This window comes from Eucyclogobius newberryi, unplaced genomic scaffold (genome assembly GCF_026437365.1).
Source record: "Eucyclogobius newberryi isolate DKJ021-1_F unplaced genomic scaffold, fEucNew1.0.hap1 SCAF_16, whole genome shotgun sequence".
NCBI classification, from domain to species: domain Eukaryota; kingdom Metazoa; phylum Chordata; class Actinopteri; order Gobiiformes; family Gobiidae; genus Eucyclogobius; species Eucyclogobius newberryi.
This window is the reverse complement of record NW_027315790.1, coordinates 17,009,614-17,024,274: the sequence shown is the minus strand read 5'-3', so window position 1 is coordinate 17,024,274 and position 14,661 is coordinate 17,009,614. Positions and strand designations below refer to the sequence as shown.

The 14,661-nt window shown below is 40.7% G+C and overlaps 1 protein-coding gene across 1 annotated transcript in view; it reads left to right on the top strand.

Annotated features, from left to right (window-relative positions):
* The first annotated feature begins 968 nt into the window (after positions 1-968).
* Positions 969-14,661, top strand: part of LOC140361857 (CMP-N-acetylneuraminate-beta-galactosamide-alpha-2,3-sialyltransferase 1-like) — a 29,295-nt gene continuing 15,602 nt past the window's right edge. The window contains exons 1-2 of the mRNA XM_072447739.1: positions 969-1,309; positions 7,744-7,937. Of these exons, the coding sequence (XP_072303840.1) occupies positions 1,022-1,309; positions 7,744-7,937 (482 nt within the window). The 5' untranslated portion in view covers positions 969-1,021. The remainder of the gene's footprint in view (positions 1,310-7,743; positions 7,938-14,661) is intronic.

Here is a 14,661-nt window from a genome sequence, read left to right as displayed (position 1 = left end):
CTTCTATACGGGAGGCTTAGCTTGGAATTGTCGGGGCCAGGTATATTGCGGGTCCCTCGTGTTTTGCAAAGCTTTATCTGTAATGTGAATCTGTAAGCTAAATTTAGAGGTATTTTCTGATTCCTAAACAGAAGCTTTCATCACAGCGGAGCAACCCAGGGCCTGTTTTAAAGGGAGAGGTGGCCTTTTCATGTTGAATGGAAACCCCAGGAGGTCTTTGAGGCTTTGTCACTTGTGAAAAAGTAAAAAAAAAAAAAAAAGAGAGAGAGAGAGTGAGTGAGTGAGTGAAAGCTCAGTTTCAGTTTAGAATTTGCCTGGAAGTTTTTAACAGACTGCACTTAGTTTGCTCCAAGTGGAACGCAATTATGATGGCAATTTAACGTTATTTTCGAAAGAAGAAGAAAACATTTATGACAGCTTCTGTTCATTCATGTGTTACTTGTCCGCCGCAAATTCTAATGTCTCATTTTTAAGGATTTTTTGGCCAGTAGGCTTTATTAGACGGGACAACTGAGCGTGAAATGGGGATAAGAGAGAAGGGAGGACATGCAGTAGGTTGTCAGAGCTGGGATTCAAACTCACAGCCTTAACCACTCGACCGCCGGGACTACAACAAAAGCTATTTTCATTGACTGGCATGTTTTTAACTGCACTGAAAAGGTGATTGAAGCAAATGGCCATGGGAAAGGAACCTACTTCCAGAATGAATACTTTTAGCCCACAGCTAATGATTAAGAACTCATTCAAAAATAGAAGCTCATATGGGAAAAAAGCGTGCAGTGGGTTTGTTTGACTATCTCTTGTATTTGTTTTGCAGGTGAATCATTAAAGATGGAAGCGGAGTCATCGAACCCATAAAGTCAACATATGATTCAACTGGGACTAAAAAGGCACGGCACACCTTGGATACATTTAGTAACTGCTCTGAGAAACAACATTGAAGAAAGTTGTAGTTTAAACTACTTCTGCAATATCATCATCATCAGGCTATTTATGTCTGAGAATTTCTGACGGTGACACGATGAGCCTGCCCAAACGTAGAAGATTCAGGACATTTGCTCTTTTGGTGTGCATTATAACATTCACCACGTTCCTGTTCAGTTACACCCTTCGAGATACATATTCTTCACTTCAATTTTTCAAGTACGCCTTCCATCTGACAGACTCTAAAGGACTGTGCGCCTGCGAGCATTGCATAGTGGAACTGGACGACGACCCGTGGTTCGCCGAGCACTTCAATCAGTCCTTCTTCCCACTGATGACCAGGGACAACAGTGCGCTCTCAGATGAAACCTATAAATGGTGGCAGGTAAGCTAATTGCTGTTTGTGAAGTTTTGTCTTCAGTCTTGAAGTAAATATACCAAATATAACAATCAGGAACGAAAGCGCTGAATCTGTGAGATCTTCTCCACAAAGCTGTGAAATGAGCTCCCACGCACAATTTGTTCACGTTTATCCCGCAAAGTGGAGATCCTAATTGCTGTTTTGTCATGCATATGTTCAGTGTGATTTAAAAGAAAACAAATCTAACGCTTAGGTTAATCTTAGAAATGTTATTATAACATTAAAACACAGCATTTAATAATCCTCTATTGGAATGATAATGAATGATGAGGAAGTTTGGCTGAAAGTAAGAACATTAACAGAGGAATCTAATTAAAAGTAGACTGGCCATTCTGGATTAATATTTAGCTAATGATCTGTTATGTATTTATTTATTTTTGGTTGGAAGACATGAGTTGCTTTGAGTCATTTTATAACTAGTGATGGAAGAAGTACTCGGTTTCTTGTTTAATAAGTAAAAGATCGGCGACGGCAGCAAAGAATTACTCAAGTAAAAGTCAGGGGATAAAATCTATTTAAGTAGAAGTATTTAAGTACCCGTTTAAGTAAAGGTAAGTATTTCAGGCTTTGAGAACTATTGTGCTGGGGTTTTTTCAGCTAACACAACTGCATTGAATTGATTCTTGCTGTTTTTATATGTATATTGTATGTTTGTCTGCTCAAAGTTGACTCCCAAATGTGGTGAAGTAAAGGTAAAAATGTGGTGAAGTAAAGGTAAAAATCCACTATAAAAGTTTGTCACATCTGTATAGTGTGAATTTAACTCGCAACGCAAATAGATATGATTCCCATTCGAACTCCAGACGACAAGTCAAAAGTCCCATAATCATATTTGAATGTTTGCTAATTTTGTACTAACATTCAAATGTTGGGACAATTTTAAAGTTTACAACAATGAGCTAAGCTGTTGTAAAGCCACAATAAAAGGGAAAAACCAAAGCTGTCCAGCGTAGAACAGAATTAGTATTCTGGGCCTGTGTGCTTATCTCGTGTGTGGACTCGGAGAGGATAGTTTGTTGTTCTGCTTGCAAGTCAGGCAGGGCAAAGCTAATCAGCCACTAGTATTAGGGTCATATGTCTGGGCTCAACAGACTGACACGCACTGATATGTAGTAATATAATCATCCTGGCAAGTTTATCACTGACATAATGAAGATAAGTTTATTATCTTGAGTTCGGGAGCAGGACCACACCCCTTTCAAGCCCCTTCCTGCAGCTACACTGTTTAAGCATCCAGCTCACACACATCAGCGTTAGTTAGTAGAAAAAGCTTCAGTTGTAGTCATCTGGACTCAGTTTGAAAAAGTAGACGTTTCGACTCTCATCCAAGAGTCATTGTCAATAACAGAATTTAGGTCGAGAACTCCGATATTAATACTGTTCTGTGGTAAGACCCGCCCATTGGGAGGAGCCTTCCTGAAGTAGAAAGAGTTGTTGGTTTCAACAGAAACTCCCCCCTTGTATCTACCGAGCCTATTCAGAATTTTAATGGGCTGTTAAAACCTCTTTGTCTTAGTGAGACCCTGGCTCAACCACCCTGAGTACCTGATTAGCATTTGATTGCCCTGGTCCTTTACCTTTCCAGGGGTTCAGTAACCCATTATAGATAACAGGAAGATTCAACCTAAGCCCTCCATTTCTGTTTAAAGAAGGTCTTTCTTTTTTGACAAAAATAGCTTCCTTGACTCCTCTTTCAAACCATCTTTTCTCCCTGCTTCAGCGTTAGTGACTTTGTGCACACACTCGATGTTGGCGGAAGCCCATGCTCGAAAACACACTCATTCCTTACCTGTCTATGAATCAGCTTGACCTCGTTCCTCCGATGCATCGGCCTGACCCAGGCCTCACCTCTCCCAGGACAGGAGAGCCATACCAGGCCACCCTCCAATGGAATCCTGCCGCTCCCCCATCCCAACATTTCAGCTCTTCTTCCAGGTGCAGCTCTCGCTTATGGTCGGTTACCTACGGATCACAACCTGCTAGTCCTGGATTCAGATCCTCCCGGATTCCTGGGTCTTCCCGCACTCCCGGGTCCTCACCACATCCTCGCTTGTTAAGCGCCCTCTGCGTGCGCTCGTCATTCCTCTCTACATTGACCGTCCATGTGTCGGCAGGTCTCCAGTTTCCATCGCGCCATCAACAAAATCAACTTCTCTTTGACTTGCACGATTCGCCTGTTCACTTTTGTTCCTTCACTCACAGGAAGTGGAGCACTCTCCGCCACACCCATTCTTGCGGGCGGCAACAGCTTCTCCAGAAGAGCAAGTTTTCCTTTACCGTTGTTTCCCGTTGCAACGGGTTGCCCATCACTTCTCCCCCAGTGCACATCTCCGGAGCGACCGGTGCCATGTACGCCTCTCTCCAAGGCACCAAGTTGCAAGACTTGCTCACCCCCCAGGGGCAAGCCTTCATATCCCACCTCCCAACCCTAACATAATTTGTTCACAGCACTCCACAGCATTGTGATTCTCATCCAGTCCATCAAGTCGTTGCTCCACCTTAATATGCTGTTCCATCAGCTGGTTTTGGGGGTCACTTTAAGGCAGGCGGGTCTCCATCCCCCGGCTTGACGAGTTCCTCCACTTCATCAGGAAGTTTGCATATCTTCGGCTGCCTTATTTTAGATGAATTCCTGTTATTTTTCCTGGCCGAGAAGGATGGTCTAAGGACAGGGGACCTTGGGACATTTGTCTAAGGACACGGGATGCTGGGACATTGCCAAGTCCCTATGAACATTGTTTTATCTCTACTGTTGCGATTTGACAAAAATGTATTGAATTGAATTAATCCTGTCAGGATCGCCGCCCGCCTGCTGGGCCATCCATGTTCGTGGCTATCCAGTCCGATAACCTTGAAGTCATTGACAACATCAACAAATACATACAGAACATTGGTTCCCGAGGCAGAACTGTCATTCCTCCATTCTCAGCTACCACATTCCAGACCTGTGCCCCACTCTGGCTGACCTCTTCCTACAAGACCACCTGGTACAGCTTGTGCTCCTTCCATAATGGCTTCAACCTGCCTTTCCCCGCATTCAAACCTACTCTCCCTAATCTATTACGTCCCGTTCACCTTTGACTACCAATCTCTATTTACTGGTACTTAAAGCCTACCTGAGCGGCATCAACATATTTTTAGGCTACTCTTATCACTTTTCTTGTCTCCAAAGAGACCAAACAATGATGGCTGTCAAATGCTTGCATTGGCATGTTCTTTTTTGCCTTCTTCGGTTTCCCCCACTGCTCAGATGTTGCCCCTTTCCACAACAGGCATCAAGGACCTCCAACCGACGCCTAGTCTTCCCTTCGAATGAGCAAGATCAATCACAGTGGCGATTCAACCACAATTTACTTGTTCAAGCTAAACTCTGATTTCAGCTCCTTTGCAATCTTCCAGGACTTCCCGCACTGGTTGTCATGTAGCACCTCCCCTCAGGACTTGCTCCTCACTACCGAACAAGGCCCAAATCGCATCAGGTTCTGGTTCATCCCTTACTTCAAGAAGATCCTCGCCTGGTCCCCACATTTCCTACTGGACATTTTTCCCACATTGGCGCTGCCACATCTGCCTCCAGTCAAGGAGTTGCTGACCAACTCATTAAATCATGGAACACAGGTCCTCTATGGCCTTCAAGGTCTACACCCACCATAACCTTCGCAACCTGTATTTCTGTTGGTCATGTTTCTTGTATGTCAATAAACACTTTGCATCATAGCTGAGTTTGTGGTCCTTGCTAGTGAAATGACGATAAGTTTGTGATCTTATTTCGGGAGCAGGACCACACCCCTTTCACGCCCCCTTCCTGCGGCTACACTATTTAAGCATCCAGGTCACACACATCAGCGCTCGTGACATCGAGCCCTTCCATCCCACCCTCTTTTAAATATTCTAATTATTCTAGTTTATCTCCTAGATTGGGGTACCGAGGCCTAGGAGCTTACAGTCCTCATCGCCAGAAGCCCCAAAACGGCATCAATTTCTGTACATATGTGCTGTTCATGTTTCTCGTATGTCAATAACCACTTTGCGTCCTAGCTGGGGCTGTGGTCCTTGCTAGTGAAATGTGTTTTGAATCGCACTTATTGTCTTTTTGAGATGGAGTTTGTCACCTGTACAATTTCAGAGTGTCACTGTTTAAAGAGAGACTAGAGGGCAGCCATTCTGAGGGTGACTGACACTCAAAATTGCTTGAGTCTGGATGTGGGTAGACATATTTTTCAGTAGTGGCGTCACAGTATAAAAAATTCACAGATGGAAACTGTGTAAGTCAAATATCTTGGCACTACTGAGTTGAATGGGCTCTGCTTGATTGCAATCCATTCCCATTTTATTATTAGATCCTCTACAATTTATCTCCAAATTAAAAAAGGCAATACACTTAAATTATACTTTCCAATTTGGTCTTGAGAAGCAATGCAATGCCTAAGGTATTCCCACATTCACCTCACACCATGTCCAATTAGAGGTAAGAATAGAAAAATTACTGCAAGGTTGCCTCCTGTCACTACTCATTTCAGGAAATGCTTCTCAGGGGGAGCGTGATGAGCTAAACATCAAATATCAGAGCTCGTGCAGACAGATGGTCATGGCTCTGCTGTAAGGCTGGGCACAACCTCCTCCACGGCATATCCTGGACGTAACACCACACTGTTTTATGGCTAAATGTAATTTCTGCACATGAGACGTTCATAGAAAATTATGGGAAGGCCGTCTTTAATAACACAGAAGACTTGTGGAAAGAACAAATTAGCACCGTAAATGAATGTAATTTGTCGCACAGGACAGCCAGAGGGCACCAAAGAAGTAGTTTATTACAAAAAGCATGACACCTATCTTAGATTTAGTGTTTAGATGGATTAGTCCATTATAATATTTTTGGATTATCTATGACAGGGTGCAATTTTTGTCCATAAAAAAATAAACAATATGACTTTTGGTTTTGGCTCGCAAAACCACCATGAACATGACCCTTAGCATAACCCTTAGCACTTCACAAAACCATGTACATAACACTAAATTATTGGTAATATAATAACAATAATATTTACGGATCCAAACAATATCTACAATATCTCACCAGAAGCCTGAAATGATCAATGTCTCTTTCATGTAGGTAATTTCTAATACAACATAATTAGAAAGATGTCAAATGATTAAATTCAATGTATTCCACTGAACTGCCTACCTTTTATTCTTTACACATGGTTAGGGTATTGTTATTACCGGTAGCTAATATTAAGAAAAATGTAGAGGCGTTAATTTGGTCAGAGCCAAAGTATTACGTTGTGAGTGGAAGCTTGACAGTGCATGAAACACTGCAGCTGGAGAAACTTTGCGGAGGTTTCGGGTTATGAATTTGAATGAAGTAATAATAAAGGGAAGGGTCGGCCACTGGCTGCAGCTCCTAAAGAAGCCACAGGAGAGACGAGCTTGTGCGGCCGCAGGTCATACTCCGGCTGAGAGATGTGGCTGTAAACCAACAAACAAGAGGCTGAAGCAATTATCAAAGAGCGTTTTTCCAAAGTTTGAACTGCTAACCAACAGGGACAGTCGGGACGGTCTGCACCTAGGCTAGTCACTCATGAATAAAGCAGAGGGAAGGATAGGGGGGGAAATAAGCAGAGAGAGAGACACACTCCAGTTATTTGTTTCATTTGCTGGTATTCAGAATACAATTGATTTAGTAAAAACAAAGGAATGCACTGAATGCTTGATCGTACAAATTAAGGCTTTGAACTGTGCGATAAGAAGAGAAAGAGAAGAGAAACATTGCTCTTCTGGCGCTTGCATGTGTGATTTTTGTCTTGTGATAATTGAATGCATGTCAAACAGTGCAGTGTTTTAATCCAGTTACATTTTTACACTATAATATAATGCAATTCACTGTAAAAGTAATCTGAATACAGTACTCTGATTGGGCCATGTAAAGGAGTATGTTACAAAATATAGTTTAATGAAGGTATTCGGTATTTATCCTAAATATACTGTATTTTTAAAGAACTCTTTCCAACATCACCTAGCTGCTGCATATGGCTTCAAATGTAAGAATATATTTTCCAGTTAATACAACCACTGTAGTAGCCCAGACTTCCCAGAAAAGCCCAGTATCTAGTCTTTGTGTTTGCTAAAATATGTCTTTCTCTAGAGAGTTATATATTCATAGTGACACCAATTTCAGAAAGGTTTCACTGCCTAATGTTTATGTGCCGTGTGTGAGAGTTGAGCAGAAGAATGGCAGGTTAAAAGAGCCCTTCTAGAACGCACTAAACCACCCTCAGGTTATTTCACAAATGTGCCTGGTGTCTGCAGCTCCACTGGCCTTGTTCAATCACTTCTGCTTAAAGTGGCCCCGCAGCGAGGACTCTCGCTCAGCCCTGTCTCTCCTGTGTCACCAGTGGCTCCAAGCTGAACGAAAGCCGGCCAACTTTTCCCAAGTGGTGGAAGAGTTGTTCCAACTCATCCCTGACGAGCTGCTCTACATGGACGCCAGCCCCGAGCGCTGCAGAACCTGCTCCGTGGTGGGCAACTCCGGAAACCTGAAGGGGTCGCACTACGGCCCACTCATCGATTCCAGTGACTTCATTATAAGGTCAGTGGCCACTTTAGCCTAATCTTCTTGTATTTATTATAAAGCATGAATTTCAACAAGACATTTAAAACCCATGGGTACAAAACAACCTCTGTCTTTGTATATTATGTTTCCTTATACAAGGGTCACAAAACTACAATAATGTTACATCAACCATATAATAAAAAACAGTTCTTCCCATAACCCTCCATCTATTACAGGATTAAGCATTTTAACTCACGCATTAATTAGCTTTGTCAATAGTCGAAGAAAAAAAGAGCAAATATATGTTTCACTCCTTTCACACCCTAGTGTTTTATACATCAGTGGCCGACCTTCAGCACTTTGAATGATATAGGAGATGTGGACAGCTTGACAATTGAAGGCTATTTCACCATTTATATTTTTAAATCGGCTGATGTGCTGTCAGGGTTCAAGGACTGGCTCTGAACTTTCTTTGTTACCACAAACTTTCAGATGTTTAATTTATGTATTGTAGAAGAAACTTTAGAATGGTGGTAGGCTAGGCTTTTATTGAATGTGTGTATTGTGTGAGGATGTCACAATACCACATTTTAGCATTATGATTGTTGTGAGAAGAAACATCACAGATAAACAGTTATTTACGAATATGATTATTCACTAAACAACAGTAAAATCCATACGTTTAATAAATCACCATTCTTCTTGTAAGAATGAATTAAATCAAACTTTCTGAACTATAAAAACATAAAGAGGCAGATAAAAAGCACTCTGAAGTAGAGATGTAATTGAAATATTATATTAATATTATTGTGACTTATATGGACCCCATAGGTCACAATTTAATTTTGGGACTGACTCATGAGTTTAATCTGCCTTTTTTAGATAAATACATTGTTTACGTGATAGAGAGCTTTTGATAGCACAAAACATGGCTCACTTTTAGTTGACTCACTGTTTAGCCGACAACAGCCTTCAGGGCACCCTAAGCACTCCTCTGCCCCTCAGGCTTAACTATTGTAATCACATTCATAAACTGTACTTACACCAACTCCAAAAAACATCATAGGGAAACGCCAGTCCACTTTAAGGGCAAACAATGGATGACACAATCTGCACCCTCAATCAAGGACTGGGTCGATATTCTAATGGACTTACGGATGATGGAAAAATGTCATTCGGAATAGATGGAACCTTTTTTTAGTTTAGTGTGTTGTGATTTTGTTTTCTGTGCCACTTGTGTTTCTTTTTGTATTGTTTAGTGCTCTTTTGTCTATGTTCTATGTTTTGTGTTCTTTATTTGTTCTAAAAAAAATAATATTACTATTCAGTTTAGCACACACTTGGACATTTTGGAAAAAAAGAATACTCTTAACAAAGAGACACAAGACAACAATGTGTTTGAATATTTATCCCTGGCCTTGGGGAAATAGGAGAAAAGAGAAGAGTTCGCTACTTTGTGTCATCCCTGACAACAATTGAAAATAGCTGTAATATAAATTTGAACTGATGTAAAACACAGCCGGAACATTTGCTTAGAGGCATTATATAATCATCCACACATGCTGAGAGTGGCTTTATGTCAGTTGCAACAAGCTACAAATTTACTCTTGCGCATAGAAAAATTGAGCCCTGGAAAAAGGTTGTAAACGCTCATTATCAGACAAGATAATACATATATTACTAAAGACAGACGCTTCACAAAGCAGAGGGCCCAAATGGACAGAGCATCAGACAAAACCCACATTACAATTCACCGCAGCTCCCCTTAAAGCCTGCCTTATAAACTATTATGAACAGTGCATTGCAGCGGCCAACAGACTAAAGCTTATGTTTGATCAGCAGATTGCACTGGTGAGATACGCAGACCCAAGTCCTTGGCAGTTCTTTTGACGGACAAGATGGAGCACTATAGTTACGGATAATTAAGTTATTTGATGTGCAAATAACTTGATGATGATTAAATTGGATGTAAATTGTGTTTTTGTTCCACTTTAACGTATTAAGAAGTAGAGAGATGTGGAGTAAATTAGGAAAAAAAGCACTTAATTGGCTCTGATGTCTGAGGCTAGTAAGTATGGTAAGTAGATTCTTACTTAGCCCATGAAAAGCATGTTTGTGATTGAAGATAAAAAAATTGTTAGACATGATGCCAAAGCTTTTATCTAGTAATGGGGGGGAAAGTGCCAAGGTCACACACACACACACACACACACACACACAGACACACACACACACAAACACACACACACACACACTGTGAAATCATACCTCATCTCTTCGCAGTGTAAACAGAATGCAGATAAAGGAAAAAATAATTAAAAGCAAGATGAGATGATTATATTATTATATATTATATATTTGATTATATATGCAGGGCCAGCCAGGTGATAGGAGGACATGATAAAAGTAGATAAAACGCAGCAAAACATTTAGCTGTGTTTGTTGCTTGTCAATTTTTGCTGTGGTATGTGTTGTTGAGTTACATTTTCCAGATCCACGGGTTTTAGATCGATGAAAAGTTATGGTTGTTGCGATATTCCAAACATAATATTAAGGTTTGAATGTTCAGCCGTCCTAAAAATGACACCATGTCAAAGTCCTGCAGTTTGAATAACATCCATTGAAGAAGACAATCTGTGTTCATCCACTTAAATAGCTGTTAAACCATGATGTGGCTGATTTATGGAATCCGTATGCCTCTTATTATTGTCTATTAAATCAAACCATGTGAAAAGACAAAACCCGGGGTCATGGAAAAGATGTCAGTGTGTTTGATAATCAAGCATAGAAAACATCTAAGGAGAAGCACAAACTAATCTTTGGGACAAATCTTTGGGACGAGCTGGAGAAGGCTTTGTGCAGTGGTCACTCTCTGCCAGTGCCACTGCTCCCATTAGGCACATAACGCACAGTGTTTAGGGAATCAAGGGCTCCTATGGGCACCGACCTTACCAGGCAGTTTGGACTGAATGACATGGGCTATTTGTGGTGAAGCTGCACTGTTCCATTTGCAATTAAACAGAGAGCATTCAGTAGGCATAGTCTGTCTTTAGTCCTTTATCAATTCAAACTCGGACTCAAGTGTCGCCTCTCTCTCCTCCATAGTGAGTTTGAGATGTGCAGGGGCAGCTAAACAAGCTTTCATTTAAGCAGACGCAGACAAATCAGGGGCCCAACTGGGAACAATGTTGATATGCATACTTATTCTACAAACCACAAGGAGCAAAACGGCCTTCAGATCATGGAAATTGTCCACATATTCAATTAGAAACCGTGAAAAAGAGAGAATGAAACAAGACGTGCGCTGCATCGCGCTGGCGCGGCGAACCACCGAGCTGACACCACGACAAGCGCAAAGTCAAAGTAGTTCAACTTCTTACAAATGTCTAAATCATGTTTTTTATGTAACAGAGAGTGTCAATCGTTTGCAGCCTGTAGAGTTTATAGAGCCTCAATCTGTTCTGCAGAAGAGCAGGATAAGGGCTTTGAGTGACGTTGGAGTAGGGGCGGAGCAAATACATTTAGAGACTGTGGAAGGGAGGGGCTCTAATAATAAACTGTGTCAAGATTTGCTAATAATATTACATCCAAAATGCACCAAAATACAGAACATAAAATCAGTTGTGCCTAAACCTTCTTGGTTGAGGGCTCCCACACCCCTCATCATTGTGATTAATGCAATATTTACAGAAGGAAATGTATAAAAAACATCATTTCTGAAATTGTCGCTTTAAGGTTGTTGCAAATACATAACACCTATATATTTTTTGGGAGTGTCTACAGAGCCGCGCGGCCGAAACTGCTAGACTATTTTGTGCCGCGGCTCCTGAAACAGCTGGGCTATTTGACCGCGCCCGGTTAGTGTTAGTGTTAGGGTCAGGGTTAGGGTCAGGGTTAGGGTCAGGGTTAGGGTCAGGGTTAGGGTCAGGGTTAGGGTCAGGGTCAGGGTTAGGGTCAGGGTTAGGGTTAGCCACGGCCATATTTTTTACAGGTTTTAAGTGGGTTGGAGGCATGGGGGCACCACAAAGCATTTTTGCTTAGGGCACCCAAATATCTAGCAGCGGCTCTGCTCTCTAGAAATAATGTAACACTGGAATTAATTGCAGAAGCTAACTTTAACCAATAGCGAATTTGTGCTGTTATCAAAGCTAAAGGTCACAAATCTAGTAAAGTTAAAGTGTACTTTGTTACTTTCCACAACCGCTGAAACCCATGAAAACAGGATTATTATTACTTTTAGAAGTCTAATCTCGCATATTTTCCAAGACAGTCAGAAGTCTTTTGTTAAAGAGTAAAATAATACAAATTACATTATAGTTTTTCCTCCTGATTAGACACTATTGTGTGATCGCTCTCAGCTTGTCAGAGCAATTACAGACTGTATTTACTGTCAACCACAAAATGCCTTCTTTAGAACGCTTGCTTCAAATTACAATATGACATTTGCATTTTGATACGTTTGTTCCCCTTGCACGTCATTCATTTCTGATTCAAACTTTAATTAAATCTCTATGCAACAATCCAACCTGCTACTGTACTTAAAGTGCATGGAGCGAGGCATGCATCGTTGGACTAATCTCATTTAGTGGGTGAATTGAGGCTTAGACTGACAGCAAACGAGTGACACAAAGATCTTATGAGATTAACTACACAATGTCTTCTATTGTATGTCCAAAAGCAAATCAAAAACTTCTCAAGGTTTTCTACTGCAGCTCTTAATTTCTCCCAGTGTGCCAGTGTCTGCTCGCTGTGACACGTCGCTTCAGTATAAAGCCACATTACTGCACTTATCTTCTTTGCCAGCTCCCCGTTGTGACAGCAGCACGGCATTGTCTACCAATTCAATTATCCTATGACGGGGACAGCACCAGAAGACAAGACATATTGCTTTGCCATTAGCAGCAGAATGCTCAGCCACGGCAACAAGCTTTCACGCTCTTTGTGGGTTTACAGTTGGTCCAGATTGAGAATTTGTTGCCCAGCATTTCTTTTGTGGAATACATATATAAAAACAAGTGTTAAATCCTCTCTTCAAGAAATAAATTTTTATGTGTGGTTATCAAGTGTGCATAACTTTAAATGTTTTTATTATAAAGTCTGTTTTTGCAAAGAATATAGCTGGATGATTTGGCTAGCAACCAGCTTCTTTCCTCATAGGATTTGGCGTCTTGGATTACAATGATTATTATGCGTCATATTTTCATTTTTAAATAACTCGTCTGGCTCGGAATTGCAATTTCCCCCAATTCATATTATGTTAAACTGAAGTTCAGACAGAATTATATTGAACATGATGATGAAATTCCTTCCAAAAAGTTTCATAAAGATTGATCTCCACGCTCAGTTTTAATATAAGTACCACTATTTCTGCGACGTAAAAAGCAGGAATCTTCACACAAACTACGCATCATATTACATCTAATCTCATTCTAAAAACCTGTTTACAAGCTCCACAAATCACAATGAAGCGGTCCCGAGGCTTCTCAAATGACCAGAACACGCACTTCGAGAGCCTCTTGCCCGTCAACAACCTTCAGCAAAGATGAATAAGCTGCCATTTGTCTTTGTAATCAGTGCCCTAAAGCGTGAAAGGGGCTCATATTAATGGAAAATGTGTTTCGCCACAAGAACGGGAGAAACTTTTCAATGTGTAACTGGGCAAAATGTCTAATTATGTTTTTCCCCCAACCCACTCTGCAATCAATCCTGACTGTGCTGCTCATAAACCTATTTGTTATTGAGACAAAAACAACAATGAGAATAATTGGCTAGATTGTCACCTGGGCTTTCCATGGTCCAAATGGTTCTCCAGTGACGTGGACATGTCTGCATGAATAATAATGAATCTGCTGTGATATGATCCGTTATAACGCCCGGTGATTTGTTTTATATCTAATTTTCCAGTGCTGTTTGTAAATTTGATTTTACCATGAAGGTCTCACAAACACGCAATTATGTTTTTATTACTGAGGATGAAAAATATATGGATTCTCTCAAACAAACAACAGTATATCACAGCCAGACAGATTGCATTTAACTGTCTGGCTGTAATGACAGTTAAAGACCTATTCAACGTTCTCTGCTTCTCTATTTTCGTTTGGCCTAATTTTCAGGAATTATTTTATGTCACTACAGCGCCCACACCGAAGTGAAGTACCAATTCCGAATCAGTTGGAGCCAGTAATTATTGAAACGCTGTCAAAAGTACACAAGGGAAGCATTGTACTGCCAATGATACCCTCTAATGATGACCGTCGGGGTGATAAAATTATACCGACACGAAAACGAGCACAACACATGAAGAATATGTTAATAGTAAATGACACAACAAAGCGTATTAGTTATCACAGCTTTCAGAGAGAACATCTTAACTCGAATAACAAAAAGGTTAAAAAGGGTTTGTGCCTTTCAAGCGAATATCCCACTGGAAAAAAGTAGAGTTTTTAATAAGCGATTGAATTAAGTGTTTATCTTGATTTAACTACAATTTGCCAAAAGAACAAATAGGTTTTATGCTTCTTTCAAGTGCAGTACTAAAATAAGTAGTACGTTTAAGTAAAGCAAGATATTTTATGCTTTAAGACAAGTCGAAATACTAGAAATAAAGAGATGATTACTATTTATTTCAAGCACTTATTAACTTGTTTACATGTTTGGATGGTCATTTTCCCCAGTGCATTACATTATAGTTTGTTGTTCATGCTTTGTAGGTTAGCTATTACTATACTTAGAAACCAGAGAGTGAACGCAGATGACACTT